The 14,979-nt window shown below is 40.4% G+C and overlaps 1 protein-coding gene across 1 annotated transcript; it reads left to right on the top strand.

Annotated features, from left to right (window-relative positions):
- The first annotated feature begins 1,115 nt into the window (after positions 1–1,115).
- On the top strand, positions 1,116–13,651 carry LOC110987638 (solute carrier organic anion transporter family member 2A1-like). Its single transcript, XM_022250540.2, has 12 exons — positions 1,116–1,427; positions 1,614–2,013; positions 2,233–2,438; positions 7,229–7,510; positions 7,695–7,859; positions 8,244–8,439; positions 8,797–8,950; positions 9,691–9,866; positions 10,030–10,091; positions 10,411–10,559; positions 10,865–10,960; positions 12,172–13,651. The coding sequence occupies exons 2-12, from the start codon at positions 1,667–1,669 to the stop codon at positions 12,265–12,267; spliced, it is 1,929 nt and encodes a 642-aa protein (XP_022106232.2). The 5' UTR covers positions 1,116–1,427; positions 1,614–1,666; the 3' UTR covers positions 12,268–13,651.
- The last annotated feature ends 1,328 nt before the right edge of the window (positions 13,652–14,979 follow it).

The following is a 14,979-nucleotide window of genomic DNA, read 5'->3' as shown; positions in this document are numbered from 1 at the left end:
ATCATAGTTTGCTTTAATTAACGCAGGCAACTTGTGTTCCGGTTCAGTCAATGGGTAGGTTGATGCTGTAAGTGTACTTCTGCCCCTTCACTCAACAGTACGCTGTTCCAGTATCTTTTTCAAAGGGCCCGTGCTATGTCATCTTAATGCATTTCTTGTAAGTGCACGTTTGTTCAACTGAACTCAATTTTCAGGGTATTGCCCTTATCTTTTACAGTAGTGTAAATGTGCGCATACACAAGAAAAATTGAGATGCCATCCAGGGCAGATTCCTCAGTATTCAAGGTATTCAAGCATTGAACATTCGCCAAATTTTGGATAATTTTGTTTACTTTAATGAATTGTTGTTTCAGTCAGCTATTTTTGGAGCTCGAATTCGAACAGAAAATCTCCAAAATTAGCAGTGTCTTCCTGCAACGACATCATTGTGACTGCAGCCCCAGCTTCCAGAAAAGGTGTGGAAAATCCGAAGTATTGAGAGTAACTATATAGAACAGGATGTCAGAAGTTTTCTTTCAAGAGGAGTATACAGTTGCATAAAATTTGTTCCCAATGAAATTAATGTCAAGGACCCTTTTAATGATTAACGAATTCTTTTCATTCTGTGATTGAAATAGTTTTTCTCCCTACCAAATTTGAAATTAGGCCAGACAGGAAAGCGAAATCGTCATTTTACTTGAAGGTACAACCCACAATCCCAGCGCAATTATTCTGATTTCAAAGCATGCAATCAGAAAGATCAGATCAACAGGGTGATTCTGGCTGGTGTTGGAAGGGGAACACTCGAATGGAAGGCGAAGAAAGACTGGCTGCCATTACTTGCATGCAACAGTAGTGGTTTCAGGAAGTCATCCCACAAAACATGCCTGAAGGCCCATTCACGAGCACTTTACTCGTTATCTTTCGCAGCATATCGTCGACGACGGGATTGTAAGATAGGATAGTTTAACCCTAACACTACTGTTTAATGTGTTGACACTGCAGTATTTCGTAAAGTTCAAAGTCTTCTAATAGGAAATATCGTAATTATAAATGATAGACAGCTGGTGGGAGAGTCAGCTTCAAAATCACACAAACTGGCAGGATCTGAGATTGCAATTGGCACTTTATCACACCTAGCGTTATCACAGGGGACAATGAAAAGCTGTGACCTTATTGGCAGCTTGTCACGCCTTTGACAGTGACCAGTTGTTCAAATTAAGTTAATCAATGCGCCAACTGTCCTGCGCATCCCCTGACTTAGAATTCAAACATTGGTCACCAATCAGAGGCCAAATGGCGTGGCCTCCGTAGACGTGGATGAAATAGCATGATGTTATATAGCAGATTTGACAAACCACTGGACATTTCCTCTTCAACACAGCTGAACATGCAAATCGTCTGATGCACGCATTCTATCACCGGATACTTTGCCGATCTCTATCAAGGTAACTTTTCCTACTTTTTTTTCGCGCAAGATTGGAAAAATTATGAAGCCGTAAGGTTGGCGGGAAATCACTTCCATTTAAAACATTTGATCAGGACATATGTCCTTATGCTTTGGCTAAAATAAAATTGAAATATAAGTTAACTGTACTGTGCTGACAAACTCATTTCAAATTTGGACTTCGCAGACCCTGACCAAGCTACGAGTCTGCTTTTTCTGGTTGCGTCTTCGTCTTAAATAATGGGCTTAAATTTCTTCAGTCGTCCCTGGGCTTTCGGCTTGTGCTTTGCCCTTTTCACCTGCTTCCAAGTGACCGTGGGGCTGTACATTGCTGGCGTCCTCACCACCTTGGAGAAGCAGTACCGGATAACCACCTCGGTAGCTGGATTGGTGCTCTCCACCAGTGACTTCGCCAGTCTCATCTCGATCCCTTTGGTGTCGTACATCGGTGACAGATGGCACAGGCCACGCATCGTCGGCGTGCTAGGGGTAATGACGGCAGTCGGTGGGTTCTTGAGCGGGGTCCCGCACTTCTTATACCCGGCTTACAGAGAGGGAGACACCCTGCCAAGTGGCAACAGCACAGGGTAAGCAGCAGATCTATTGCATTCAAATTGAAGTGTCGTACAATATTTACTCTAAACTAGGTTAAAGACACATGCCGGTACGTTTACTTTCTCATTATGCGTACGTCCAGCTAACCAGTTGTGTCATGTTTGTTTTCCTTCCATAACGGCAAGTTATCCAATTCCGATCAATCTTTATATACAAAACTACGTTTTTCTCCCTCTCTCTTTTGGATCCAGTTCCAGCGTATTTGTTTGTGATGCGACGAGAGAGGATGAAACATGTTCCGCTGATGACATCAGTCAATCTGGCTCCAGGATTCATGAGATGTGGGCTTTATTGCTGGGTCAAGCTCTCATGGGCCTGGCCTACGGGCCAGTGTTTCCGATTGCTCTGACCTATATTGATGATCAAGTTAAAGGAACAACCACACCCTACTACATTGGTGAGTCCGTGTATACACGTTTGTGTCTGACTCTGGATGAGCTTAATCTATCACCAACCTTTGTAAGGATCAGTGCTGTCCAAGAGCTTTAAAGGAAAAAATCACATGTCTGCTCGTGCTAAGTTTGGAAAGCTTGTCTTGTAAGTTTGTCAGATTTCTTGCTTGAAAATATGAATTCTGGGTATTTCACCGGTGCCATATTTTTGAACTTAAAGAAAGCCTTTGATACTGTTCAATACAATTGTCTCATTGAAAAACTTAGCAAATTCCAGTGTGCGTGACCTTGATGACGGCATATAACCAAACTTAGTGACAGTTACTCTGTGTAAGGACGTGACTGCCAAAAGGATGCAGCGGAAACGTCTCAGTTTTAAAGTGTTCCTCCCTTCGGGTTTACAACTGATTTATTTACAAAACGCTATATGTAAGCATGAAACGAACAAGATTCGATCAAGGATTTGCAAAATGAAGTTTATAATCTTTTATAATCGACTGTTCAATTGCCTCTTTAGTTTTCGTATTATTAGTTATCCAATTTATTCTGTTAATCCAAAATAAATCAAATTCAAATTCCAAGATGCAGTAAATCAAATTTACTGCATCCACAAATTCCATTGATAGGCCTACTTCCAGCAAAGGAAAGGAACTTTATCCTAACAAAACATCAATGAACTTATAGAATAATCTGTCAAAATAAATAAGGTATTTACAATTACACGTTTCTTCAGTGACAAGTACTTGAGTTTTGCTCAACTACTGGCCTTGACAACAAAATCTAACAGGTTGGATTTTCCTCGGTTCTGTTCTAACCGTGGCAGGGTTGTTGTTGCATGAGACACCTGATTTGTGCCTACTGGGCAAAAATGCCTCTAAATTGTGTCAGGTTGCCAACGAGAAAAGACTTTATAGGAGTAACTCAAATGTTTCCCACATCGTTTCTTTTTCACAGTTCACTCAAACAAGCTCAAGCTAATTTTAAATAATAAAAGAAGCAGCTTTTTGCCAGAACGTGGCTAACCTAATTTACTAAAGAAAGAGACACAAACATGAGTTCACCTTCAATGCTGGTTTATTGTTCAACACATGGAGTGAATATGTAGCCAACTTGTCAATTTGAGATTTGAGACTTCCTAGTCGACTCCCATCACTAATTCAACTCTAAATTTAACAATACTTCCCTATCAGTGAAAGAAAACTAGGCAAACTACACAAAAGACCTGCATGGAAAGACTCCAACTGGAGAGATGTATAAGATGAGAAAGTTCATGAAGAAGACTCATGGCCTGGTCAACCTAAATTGGGGGGAAAGAACATTCCATTAAAATTTGAGGGGTAAAACAACTAATCATTACACCAACACATCAAAAGCCAAAGAAGGGCGCAAAAGGTAGAATATCTTACACTCTGCCTACGCCGATGTGAATTGTGGGGTGCCTGGGGTTCAACGCTGGGTCCACTTTTGTTTACCTTGTATATCAGTGACCTTATAAATGTTGTTCCTCCAGACTCCAGAAACTTTTTATATGCTGATGAAAAACCCTTTGAGCCCGGGCTAAGTCTGTAGGCAATGTCAATAGAGCTCTTAATAGGGACATGGCTGTAATATTCAAATGGTTGCAGGTGTATTTCTGAACTCTGAATATCAATCAAACTAAAAGTATGCTGCTCTGCACTCATACCTGTTAATAAGGAGCAAGGACAACTTGCATATCGAAACCAATGCTGTTGATAATGTTACTTATCGTAAGTATCCAGGTGTCTGGTTAGACCCATCGTTAACATGGAACGTTCATATCGATAAACCAGTTAAGAAAGTTAAGCGTGTCGGGGTTCTCCGGAGAGTCAGAAATGTCCTCCTATTAATACTGCACACTATAAATCTGCTTTACAAAACTCTGACTTTGCCATAGTTTATTTATGGGCTCTTCAAAAACAAACCTCAGTAAGCTCGACAAACTTCAAAGCAATGGTGGGAAAGTTATTTTGGGTCTTCCCCGGAGAGCTCACACAGACTTTGTCCTGTCGACTTTAGGGTGGTCTACCTTAGAATGAAAGACTACCTTTCATTTGGTCACATTATCGCGCCTTTCCAAATGAACGTGTTTTGGCGCATTGCGTATAAGCTTAAGATTAAGATGCGTTCATGCGTTTCACCTTCACGGACACAAAAATTAACCCATTCATTCGAATGCACGTGTACGTTGCGTTCAGAAGTCAAAACCACCCCGGGAGCGATTTTGACGGATATGCAACGTTTGGCGCAAGTGCTGACGCGCATACGGAAAGACAGCCTTAGCATATAAGAGACTCACAGTGAAGTTACCATCAGAATTGTGCATTAACTGCTCCATCCACACTGCAAATATGTAAAACACAAGGTCTGTTTCTTATGATGACCTTGTTCCATTTCGTGAAACTACATGTGGAGAACGTTCATTTGTGCTTCGAGCATTTAATGCTCTCTCTACATCATTCAAGTATTCTCTTCCTACATCTGTAGTGAGTTTTAAAAAGCTCATATAGGAACATGTAATTGTAAGCTTTGGTCTCCGAAATTATGTAAGTTTCCACTGCCAGTCTGTAATTGTTGTGTGCTTTTTGTGTCATGTATGTGTGCCTAATATTTTTGGTACCTTGTTTTTAGTGCAGGGTACTCTTGGATTTAACTGTATATTTGTTTACTACCTGATAAAAAGGGAATAAATATGTGCTTGGCCAGTCTTAAACGGGCGTTTAAGACCGGCTCAGGAGAGTGGACGCGACTATGCCCGAGCCGTAGGCAAGGGCATTATCAGCGTTCATTCTCCAGTGCAAGGTCTTAAACATTAGTTTAAGACAGGCCAAGCACATATTAGTTTCAAATCCTAAATACCTTTTATTCAGACAGTCAAAAGAAGTCAACATACGATGTGTTTCCAACGATTTTGTTCTAAAATTGTACTTTCATTTACCCGAACTCCCCCGTCCTTTTTATGGTATATTCCTTTTGAAAGATGTCCAATAGAATCCCCTTCAATGAACATGGTGCGTCGCGTGCACACAGACTCCCGGCCAATCAGACCGATTAAACTGTATCCATATGCCAGCGTGTGATTTACGCAGCGGGCATTATCACTTCTCAGCAGTCATTATGAAATGTTAATACATGGTCATGTGACGCGTTTAGACCAATAGGAATAGAAAAACTGTCCCAGGAATTTATGATAGAATATCAATGAATTCTTAAAGAGTGTAATTGCACAGGAATATAGTAAGTATGAGTAAGCCTGGTTTCCATACGGTCGTTAATAACGCAGATAGAACACGACGCCAAGATGCCGATATTCGCGGAAGAGACGCTATGCGACGTCATTTCACCCCAAAAAATGGCGTCTTAAACTCGGAATGTATTTGCAAAGAAAAATTGTTTTTTCAAAGGTGATGTACACCATTGTGTTTTTTGGGGGGTTTTTTGTCGTAATTTCACAAAATTGGCTGATTAGGGTGTGTAATATTCTCTGCAACTTACATACCACTCACTTGTTTCATGATTGAGTCAACTGCTTTGTGAAAAATCGAGAAAAACACCGCGGCATTTTCAACGCTTAAATTGAAGGTATGGTAGTTTATCTCGAGTAAAATCTACGGATTATAGGGCGTTTCGTAGTACAAGCGAACATTGTCTGCGGGGTCAGGATGGGAAACTAGCATGACAGGTTCTCATTCCCTTAAAAAGGGAGCAGTTGTCAACGGCTAGGAGTAATCAGTGAATTCACCTTGGAGTAATGCGCCTCCTCTACAATGTAGCGTTGCGGATTCATGAACAAACTTCATCCAGGAACACAGCAGTCGATTCGTCCCATTGTGAAGAGACACGTATCCGAATCCTACAACGACCCCTTCATAGATAATTTGGCCCAAGACTCCCACAACATCTGCAAACACTACATATAAGAAATTTGGCGCCTGTTGAAGGATGTGATGTGCGAAGTGAAATTAACTCTATTACGATGGTCGACCAACCGTCGTGATAAAAGAGAACAATTTTTTGTTTCTCTCGAAAACTACAGCATTCTGGGTGGAAATACTTTACAGACTGATTAGCACTGCAGTGAACTTTCTTTCAAGTAAGATATTTCAGGATTATACGGTAGTCCGATGTTCGGGATTTTACCAATGGTGCAAACAACCTTTAAGTGGCAATGTTGCCTCTTGAAACCAAACTGATACTCTAGTTTAATGTAATTTGCTAAGAGTCAGCTATTTTGTTGACGATTGGGGCTGCATATGCTAGCAATAAGGAGAAAATGGACAAAATCAGTTGTACTAGCGAGAAAAACATCGTTGTAGTACACCAGTCATGCCAGCGTGCATGTTTGTTTCGGCCAACTCAGCAACTTAACGCAGACAGTCGGCAAAGTTGAGCCCGGACTCAACTTTGCCGATCAGTCTGGGGCTGGTTTGCGTTTGTGACGACACTTCCGTTTGACATCCCATATTTCAGCGTTGCAGTTTGCGTCTTGATGGCGTTGTTCTCTGTGTTTCTCACTCCGATATGGAAACCAGGTACCACAAGATGGCATTTGCAACCTGCCAATGGTATACGTGCTAGCGTCAAACACAAAACTGTGTGGCATGTCGAGGTAATCTATCGGTAAGATTTAGCTGAAGCTGCCTCGACAACGAACACACCATACAGCGGTTGACATATGTCAAATTTACCACTGTCTCGGGAAAATAAAGAATGCACTAAACAAAGCAACTTCCCGGGGAAATAAACCAGTTTCCTGTTCTTTCCCTTTTTCTCTCAGCCGGTATCCTGACGGCTGGTACAAGCGCTACCCTGGTCGGGTATGGAGAGGGTTTCCTGTTCCTAAGCTTGTTCGTCGACTGGCCGCAGCAGTACGACGGCACCAAGGAGTGGCTGGGCGCATGGTGGATGGGTTTCATCGTGACCTCAGTCATCCTCTTGCTCCTTTCTATTCCTTTCTTCTTCTTCCCAAAGGAGATGGATGTTGAGATAAAAGAGGAAGACATCCCGAAGGAGAAGTTAGCCTTGGAAGGAAAAGGCGATAATAAAATCTCTGTCAAAGGTGAGGCTTAAGTGCGAGGGTTAAATTGCCTAATATGTTTTGAGCACTCGATCACGGATATCTTCACATTTACAAAACTACAAAATCGTAAAGCAAGATCCAAGTTTATGAAAAGATTAGACTACCTCTTCGGTCTTGTCTATTCTCAATCCTTACAAACCTTTTCTCCCCTTATTTTCGCTAGATTTTCTCGTCGTATCCAAACGACTCGTCACCAACTTCGTGTTCATAACGCTGTTGATAGGAAGTATCTTCGATCTGGCGATAGGAGCTTCTTTTGGCTTTTTCCTGGCAAAGTTTCTTCAGATTCAATATAACATACCGGCAGCCCAGTCCTCCTTATTTGTTGGTATGTTACCATCGACCCAGTTATAATGCTCGTCAAATCCTCACCATCTGTTGGCGACTAAGGAAAGACCCTGATTTAAAAAAGTGGAAAAGGATAACCCAATTACACATACTGTTATGTATATAATGTTGGAGCCATGAAGAAATTTATTAAACATTGCAATATAAAATAAAAAGTCAACTGCTAGGTTATTAAAAGCGAGGTGTCTAGGAGGACATTAAACAGCAAAGTTTGGAGCAAAAACCAAGACAAAAAGCAATTACTATATAGTTCCCTGAAGTCAGCTAACATGTACCATTCATCCTACACTGCCGTGGATACATGTTAACCATGTACATAAACTTTAGTCTTTAGTGATGTCCTCGTGTCCTTCCCCTCTTGAAGGTATTATCATCATGCCCGGAGCCCTAATTGGCCACATGGTAGGTGGACTTCTAGTGAAGAAGCTCAACTTGGATTCCAAAGGATGCGGCAAGGTTGTTCTGACACTCGGTGTGATAGTCATGTGCTGCATACCAGTCGTATACTTCCTCTCATGTCCCCAACCAACTTACGCCGGCAATATGGACGGGGTAATCAGGTGAGAGAGTGGTCATCAGAACACAACTTAAACGTCCCATTCTATAGTCACAGAGCAGCTATCGTGATAGGTGCGCTCTCCAATAAGTACAGCTTCCTAGTATCGCCACTCATAGTCCGGAAGAACAAGATGCATTACTCAGACTGCGAGGAGGGTAGATTAGCCAAAAGCTGCTCGAATAAGGGTAACATCTGCTGTCGGCACGTCTCCACGTATCTGTGACAGGCAAACGCCAAGATGTAGTTCTAGAAGGAAGATTTAGACTCGGCCTGTCTTTAGACAAAGACATGTACCGATAAGATTTATTGTATTAAATGAAATTTACTCCAATTAGTCCATTCTCTTTCATTCACACAGCACAACCAACCCGTGCAACAAAGATTGCAAATGCTCCGCAGGGCGATATGAACCAGTTTGTGGCCATGACGGACTGGTATACGCCACACCGTGTTTCGCTGGCTGTACTGGCAAGCAGGAAAATCAGACAGACGACCCCAATGTCAATCTCACTGTAAGAAAGCAACTACTCTCTCGTTTTTCTGTTGACTCTTTCTCCACCTTCATCTGATCTACTAAAAGAAAAATAACTATTTCAGAGAAGCACTGGGTTAGATCTTATAGGTATTATGTATGAATTACCGAAATGGTGTTGTTGAAGTATAAGTACACTATTGGTTGCAAATGGGAAGGGAAGAACGTGAACGCCTGGCAAATTACCTGTATTTCTGTACTAATACTGTATTTTTCTCCACTCACACAGTATTATTTTCTGAAACTATGCATGTTTACATTCTAAGCGACTTTTAACCCTTCGTTCTAAAGCAGTGATGGTTTCTAGGCTTTGACTGAGATGCATAGCAATATTGTGTAAAGTTTGCTTGCGAAACCGGACCGAGCAGTGGGGTTGACCTGTTCAATTGATAGCCTGATATCACATTATCACCCGATTATTTTTTGTATTCAGAAGGCTGCGAGTTTGAAAACTTGAAGTGGAAAACTTTTGGTAACAGGATTTGCTATGGATGACAACCGAAGAATACCTTACTTTGGGATTTGTACGTGACACACACCAAATAACATCTTCCTTCGTACATAGCCCTACGGAATTCACCACAAAGTGAGCATGCATGAACTTAAGGCGCAGTGGCTCAAGAACCGGCTATGTCACTTACTGTGCACGGTAGTATTGCGGATAACGATTACTTAAGATTTAGCGATTGTTCGTATGTCATTTCTTGCACCAAAATATAGGTCTACACTGGGTGTTCTTGTAGCGCAGCCAATTCAACGGATGAGTTCTCAAGACAGGCAGCAGCGGGTTCCTGCGAGAAAACCTGTACCATGGTGTATTTTGCCGCCATTTTCCTCTTCGGCTGTGTCGTATTTGGGACACCGGCTCAGAATCCCTTGCTCATGATGACAATGAGGTATCTTTTTTTTTACTTCTCCCACAGTGAGAGAAAATCAGTTAGCGTCAGTTTTTCATAAACAAATGTTGCAAATCAACAGTGCATTACACACTTCTTTTCCGATTGACACAATTTAGTGTGAATCTACTACCAGAATGCACTTTCCATTCCATTTCAACAGGAGTGTTGGAGATGATAAGACCTACGCTCTCGGAATACAGTCTCTGTTTGGTCGAGCTTTAGGTAAAATACTTCGATTCTGATTATCTTGCGTGGGTTTTATGTTCCTATTGTCCTGACGTCATATAAAGTGTGGACCCCTGGCACTATCAGTGTCCCTGTTAGCTGTGACTCTTCCTCGCAACAGCCAGCCCAACAAGGCCGCATTTCACAGTGGAAAAGTTTTCAAATTTCACAATACTGCTAAAAAAAAGTGTCACGGCAAAAGCCATTGATCCTGTTGGACAGTTCAGTGGCCCTGCAAAGTTTTCAAACGAAAAGAAGTTTACGTCTAATACGTCAATTGACGGTGTCCGGAACTTTTCTAACCTGTTTGCCTCAGGGTTCCTACCAGCTCCGCTGTACTTTGGTGCTGCGATCGAAGGCGCCTGTATTCTAGACCGAATCGAGTGTGGCGTCACTGGTGATTGCCTCATCTACAACGCTCAGCTCTTCCGCATAACCTTCCTGGGAATCTTCTTCGGCTTGAAAGTAAACAAAAAATAAGAAAATTTGGAAGTAGATCAACGAATTAACCATAATTTCTTTTCAAACTTGGCGTTTGGAGCCTCTACCCGACCAAGTCTTTATAGAAATTACATTTTATCAAATCAATCAGATTATAATGACTTTCCTAGCCCTCCCCTTCAAAGGGGTCCTCTATCAGAAACACCTGACCTTTGACTTAACCTTAGAAGCCACAATAGCTCTAAAATGAACAATATCAGATGTTAACTGAATCACATAGCTCAAGTCGACAAGAAACTTCATCACTTGAGTTATGTATCATTCATTAGGCTGGAGCATGGACATGCTACGTTGCCGCTACGGCGGGAGTGTTCAGAAAGGCCCGGAAGGAAAAAGAACTGGAAGACCATGCAGAAGAACTTAAGGTAAGATGTAGGGACTGTCTTGAGTTTAGGTAATTTTTTTTCTTTCAACTTGTTATAAAAATCCTTATAGTCTAAAAACTCTTTTAATGAATGTAGGGAAACGTGTTTTAGGGGCACCATGGTTAGAAATGTATAACAAATTCCCGTGAAGGAAGTGCGGTGGGCGTGCGAGTAATAATTATAATTCTTTCTAGTGTGGGCAACACAGAGTGACTATCTTGGGAATAATCTGTTACCATGAAAACTAGCTTTTTGCATTGTAATAGCTGATTTGTAGTCTCTTCACCTTCGCAATCTATGATTCCATAGTGTGTGACCCGACTTGATGATTATTGGGGTCATGGCAGAACGAGGAATGAGTGATTTTGGAGTGAAAATTCACAGTCTTGATTGTAAAAGTCTCACGTGAAGCGTACATATGATGTTGTTCACTGTACATGTACATTGTACTTCAGCTGTTTGTTTGTGTGGTGACTCGTATGATTTACACTAGGGTTTCGATCCTTACTCCACACACTGTTAATTATTAGGTGCTGTCGGAAAAGGCCTAGTCCACAGTCGCACACCGGCCTGGCTTTTGGGGAAATTGAGGAAATTGGGAAATTGAGAAATTGAGTAATTGGAATTTGAGGAATTCGGGGAATAGGCCCCTATGGCATTTCATGTGAAAGAATGAAGGAATAAAAAGAGATTTAAATCATTTAATTGTAATCATACCTGCACATTTGAACCCTCTAAAGTTGACATGTAAATAAAAGTCTGTATATTTTGAGACAGTTACATTTGGAATCTTTGTGCCCGTCTTCCTTTGCCTTAGCGTCCTTAAACTAATAATTTCAGCGCACCTCCTTAATAGATGGCCGGTCACACTTACAAATATGCAAACTGAACAGTTTTTTCTTAAGCAAGGTATAAAAGAGTCAAATCTTTCTTTAGGAAGCACAACCATTTGTAGATTAATTTACATAGTAATATACATGTATATCCAACAATTTGCTCAGTTTTATCTATCACAGTCTCACAGATGTTTTGTCAAGGGTTAGCCTACATCCTTGACATACAATCTCTTGCAAATTTCTGTTTTCCATCCAAACCTAACACACGAGGGCGTTACATGCAGATTAAAAATTATGACGTAATTTTGCTCTGCATTTCCTATCACGATACTAAACAGGGGTCAGCGTAACGAGTCTGTTTTGTTCTCATTTCAGGATGGTGCCATGCAGAACGGGCTCGACGGACACTACAACAAAGGCTACGAGGTCGACTGCGAGGTGGGGACGCAGACTGATTTCACCAGTCTGTGAAATCAACCTGTTTGAAGGCAGCTTTTAATCAACGACATTCCGTGTGCCTAAACCTAAAATGGAAATAAATCTTGGCGATAATACAGTTTCCTCTACTGGTTTAGAGGAGTATTCCCAAATGAACATCACATAACCAGCAAAACGATAAGGAATTAGGCCAACTGAAAAGACTGGTTTAAAAAAGGACTGCGTTTTTGAAAACAAAGTTGAAAGTTGTATAGAAATGCGCCACTAAATGGAATTCTTGTAAAAGAAGCTCAGAAATATTTAATGTTGATATTGCTAAAGAACAAAGAAAACTTTAACTCTGCAAAACGTTGAGCTATCAAAGTTCGGTAAAGATGTCAAAAAGTGTCAGTGGTTTTCAAACGAGTTAACCAAATGTTTCTGAAGCCAGACGATCATTCGTATCTCCTTTGCATAATTGCCGACCAAAAACACAGCCTTGTTAAAAGTAATAAATCAAGTGAGAAACGACAGTCATTTAGAAAATGTTGCATGAGACCGGTAGCAAGGCATTATGTATCGAATGTTTACCTCCTTGTATATAATGTAAACCTATTTAGAAATATATCTGGAATTGGATTTTAAGAAACCGCTTTTAAAATTAATCTTACCTTCTATGAAAGATGATTTTATTTTTTAAGAGTCAAAAAGCCCACAGAAACCTGAATGGGGTTTTAAAATTGAAGCTCTATCGAAAGAATAGTAAATATTGAACTTACGAATGATTCGGTCTCTCACCAAACGTATGTCCTAAATCATCATTTCTGAATAAAGAATAATTAGATAATTGGTGACCAACAACTCTTGTTATGAAAGTTCACCCAACCCCTCATAATTGATTGTCTTGTAGTTTAAATCAAAACTCCAACCACTTCAGTAATTTTGGGTCAAAATGGGACCAAATATCTAAAGGTTCTTCAAAAAAGTGCTTAATTTTTTTATGATCTTTTTAGCTTTCTTTGTCATTTTTTAATTAACTCTACCAAACAATACCTGAAGAACATTTTCCTTCGGTTGAAAATCACTTTTTTTCTTTTTATAAATAGCTTGGCACATTGTAGAGTATTATATATTCTTTAATACAGCTGATTCGAATTCTATATTTACACGTATATTCCGGCATTAAGCTTCTTTTTTAAGTGAGAATGTCTATATATTGGGTGTTTCTGTAATAGTCTCTTTAATTTCAATATGCAATTCAATATGTAAGAGAAACTTACGTTTACGTCGTTTATTGTATGAGCTTGATATTGAAGATTTGTCGTTTCTTTTATGTACATTTATTTGACACATTATTATTCAAGCATATATTTTCCGGTCAGCTTTTTAAATAATATTCGAAACTTGAACAATTCATTAAATTTGAATTTTACTCTGATCAACGTTCCTGCATATTTTACTAGCAGAGTCTCGACCACTGTTCTTAAATTGACATAAAGCTGAGTTTACTGCTTTTCTTTCCTTGTTTGTTACAAGAAGAATCACTTCTTTAGTTTTGGCAATGCAATTTACTAATTTTGCCCGACCAATGTGAGGTGCAACTTCGCAAAAATGGTTTTCGTATTTGACCCTTCGAGTGTTTCTTTTTCATCCTCACACAAACGGTTGCTTCAGAATAATGCAAGTTGCAATATTCATAGTTTTTAAAAATGCCCCAGAGTGTGCAGTCTTTAGTAGTTTTTTAATGCACTGAAGATGTAGTCCAATTTTACGTAGGTCAACATTATCTTGAAAGTGATCAATGATGCGAGAAACCATTCGCTTACTTCGCCGTAAATAAAGTGGAATAACTTTTAGACACGGTGACACTGCAGAACACCAATACGAACGGCAGGGGTTGTCCAAGGGACCCTACGTTGAAAAGTGAAAACCGCAAACAATCAGCTCTCTTTATAGACTTGGATCAGTCCTTCCTAGTTCCTACTGATAACCTAAACCTTAGATGAACAAGCTTGTGCCCAATTTACTTTGAACAAAGCACCTATCTGTTTTAAAAACAAAATTACGTACATTGTGACCAGTGTTTGAACCAAAACGTATTCAAACGCAGTCCAAAAACTAGGACAATAAAAAATAAATGAGATGTAAGATTCCGCATTAATGTAATTCATTTTGCCGATATAAATCGTTAGGTCCATCATAAGCATGATGCCCAATACAGTGTGACATGACGTCATCCCCTACCCCCCTTTCAAATTTTCCATGTCTAGGCTAGTCAGCCAAAAAAATCTATACTTTTTCCACTGCGGTGCGCAACGCACACAAGTAGCCTTGATCTTTAATGACGGTAGCAACAAAACTATACTACTAATTAAGTCAGGTTCTTAGGAGCGGAGTCAAACCCCGCCCCGGCTGTGAGATGGTTAAAAAAAACCTGGCTCTTGCGTGAACGCACAATCGATTGCGAGGTTTATGCAAATGAGGTTTAAAGTTTTATGCTGAAGGTGGCAAGCAGAGTTAATAGGTTTGCGGTAGCACCATCAAAATGAGCTTTTTGTGAGTATGCATGGTTTTTGATAAGGACTGGAAGATACTTTTTCATTTTTTTTCTTTCTACGTTTTGAGCAGAACGCTCTTTCCGTCGTCAAGAGACTGGCAGGATTTGAACAGTGAAGCAGCCTATGGTGTCCAATTACAATGAGGCGGGCAGAGGAAACTAAGTCAGGACCAACCTCAGGGTTCAACTGAAGGGTACTTAAGTCTGGG

This window comes from Acanthaster planci, linkage group LG02 (assembly GCF_054643075.1).
Source record: "Acanthaster planci isolate LZ-2023a linkage group LG02, COTS_SCS, whole genome shotgun sequence".
In the NCBI taxonomy this organism is placed as follows: domain Eukaryota; kingdom Metazoa; phylum Echinodermata; class Asteroidea; order Valvatida; family Acanthasteridae; genus Acanthaster; species Acanthaster planci.
This window is presented reverse-complemented; position numbering and strand designations above follow the sequence as displayed.

Excerpts from the sequence above, each read along its gene's own strand:
- LOC110987638 (XM_022250540.2), top strand. The coding sequence starts at position 1,667 with ATGGGCTTAAATTTCTTCAGTCGTCCCTGGGCTTTCGGCTTGTGCTTT. Across the intron at positions 8,440-8,796 it reads AATATGGACGGGGTAATCAG|CACAACCAACCCGTGCAACA; the intron begins GTGAGAGAGTGG and ends TCATTCACACAG. Across the intron at positions 10,560-10,864 it reads GAATCTTCTTCGGCTTGAAA|GCTGGAGCATGGACATGCTA; the intron begins GTAAACAAAAAA and ends ATCATTCATTAG.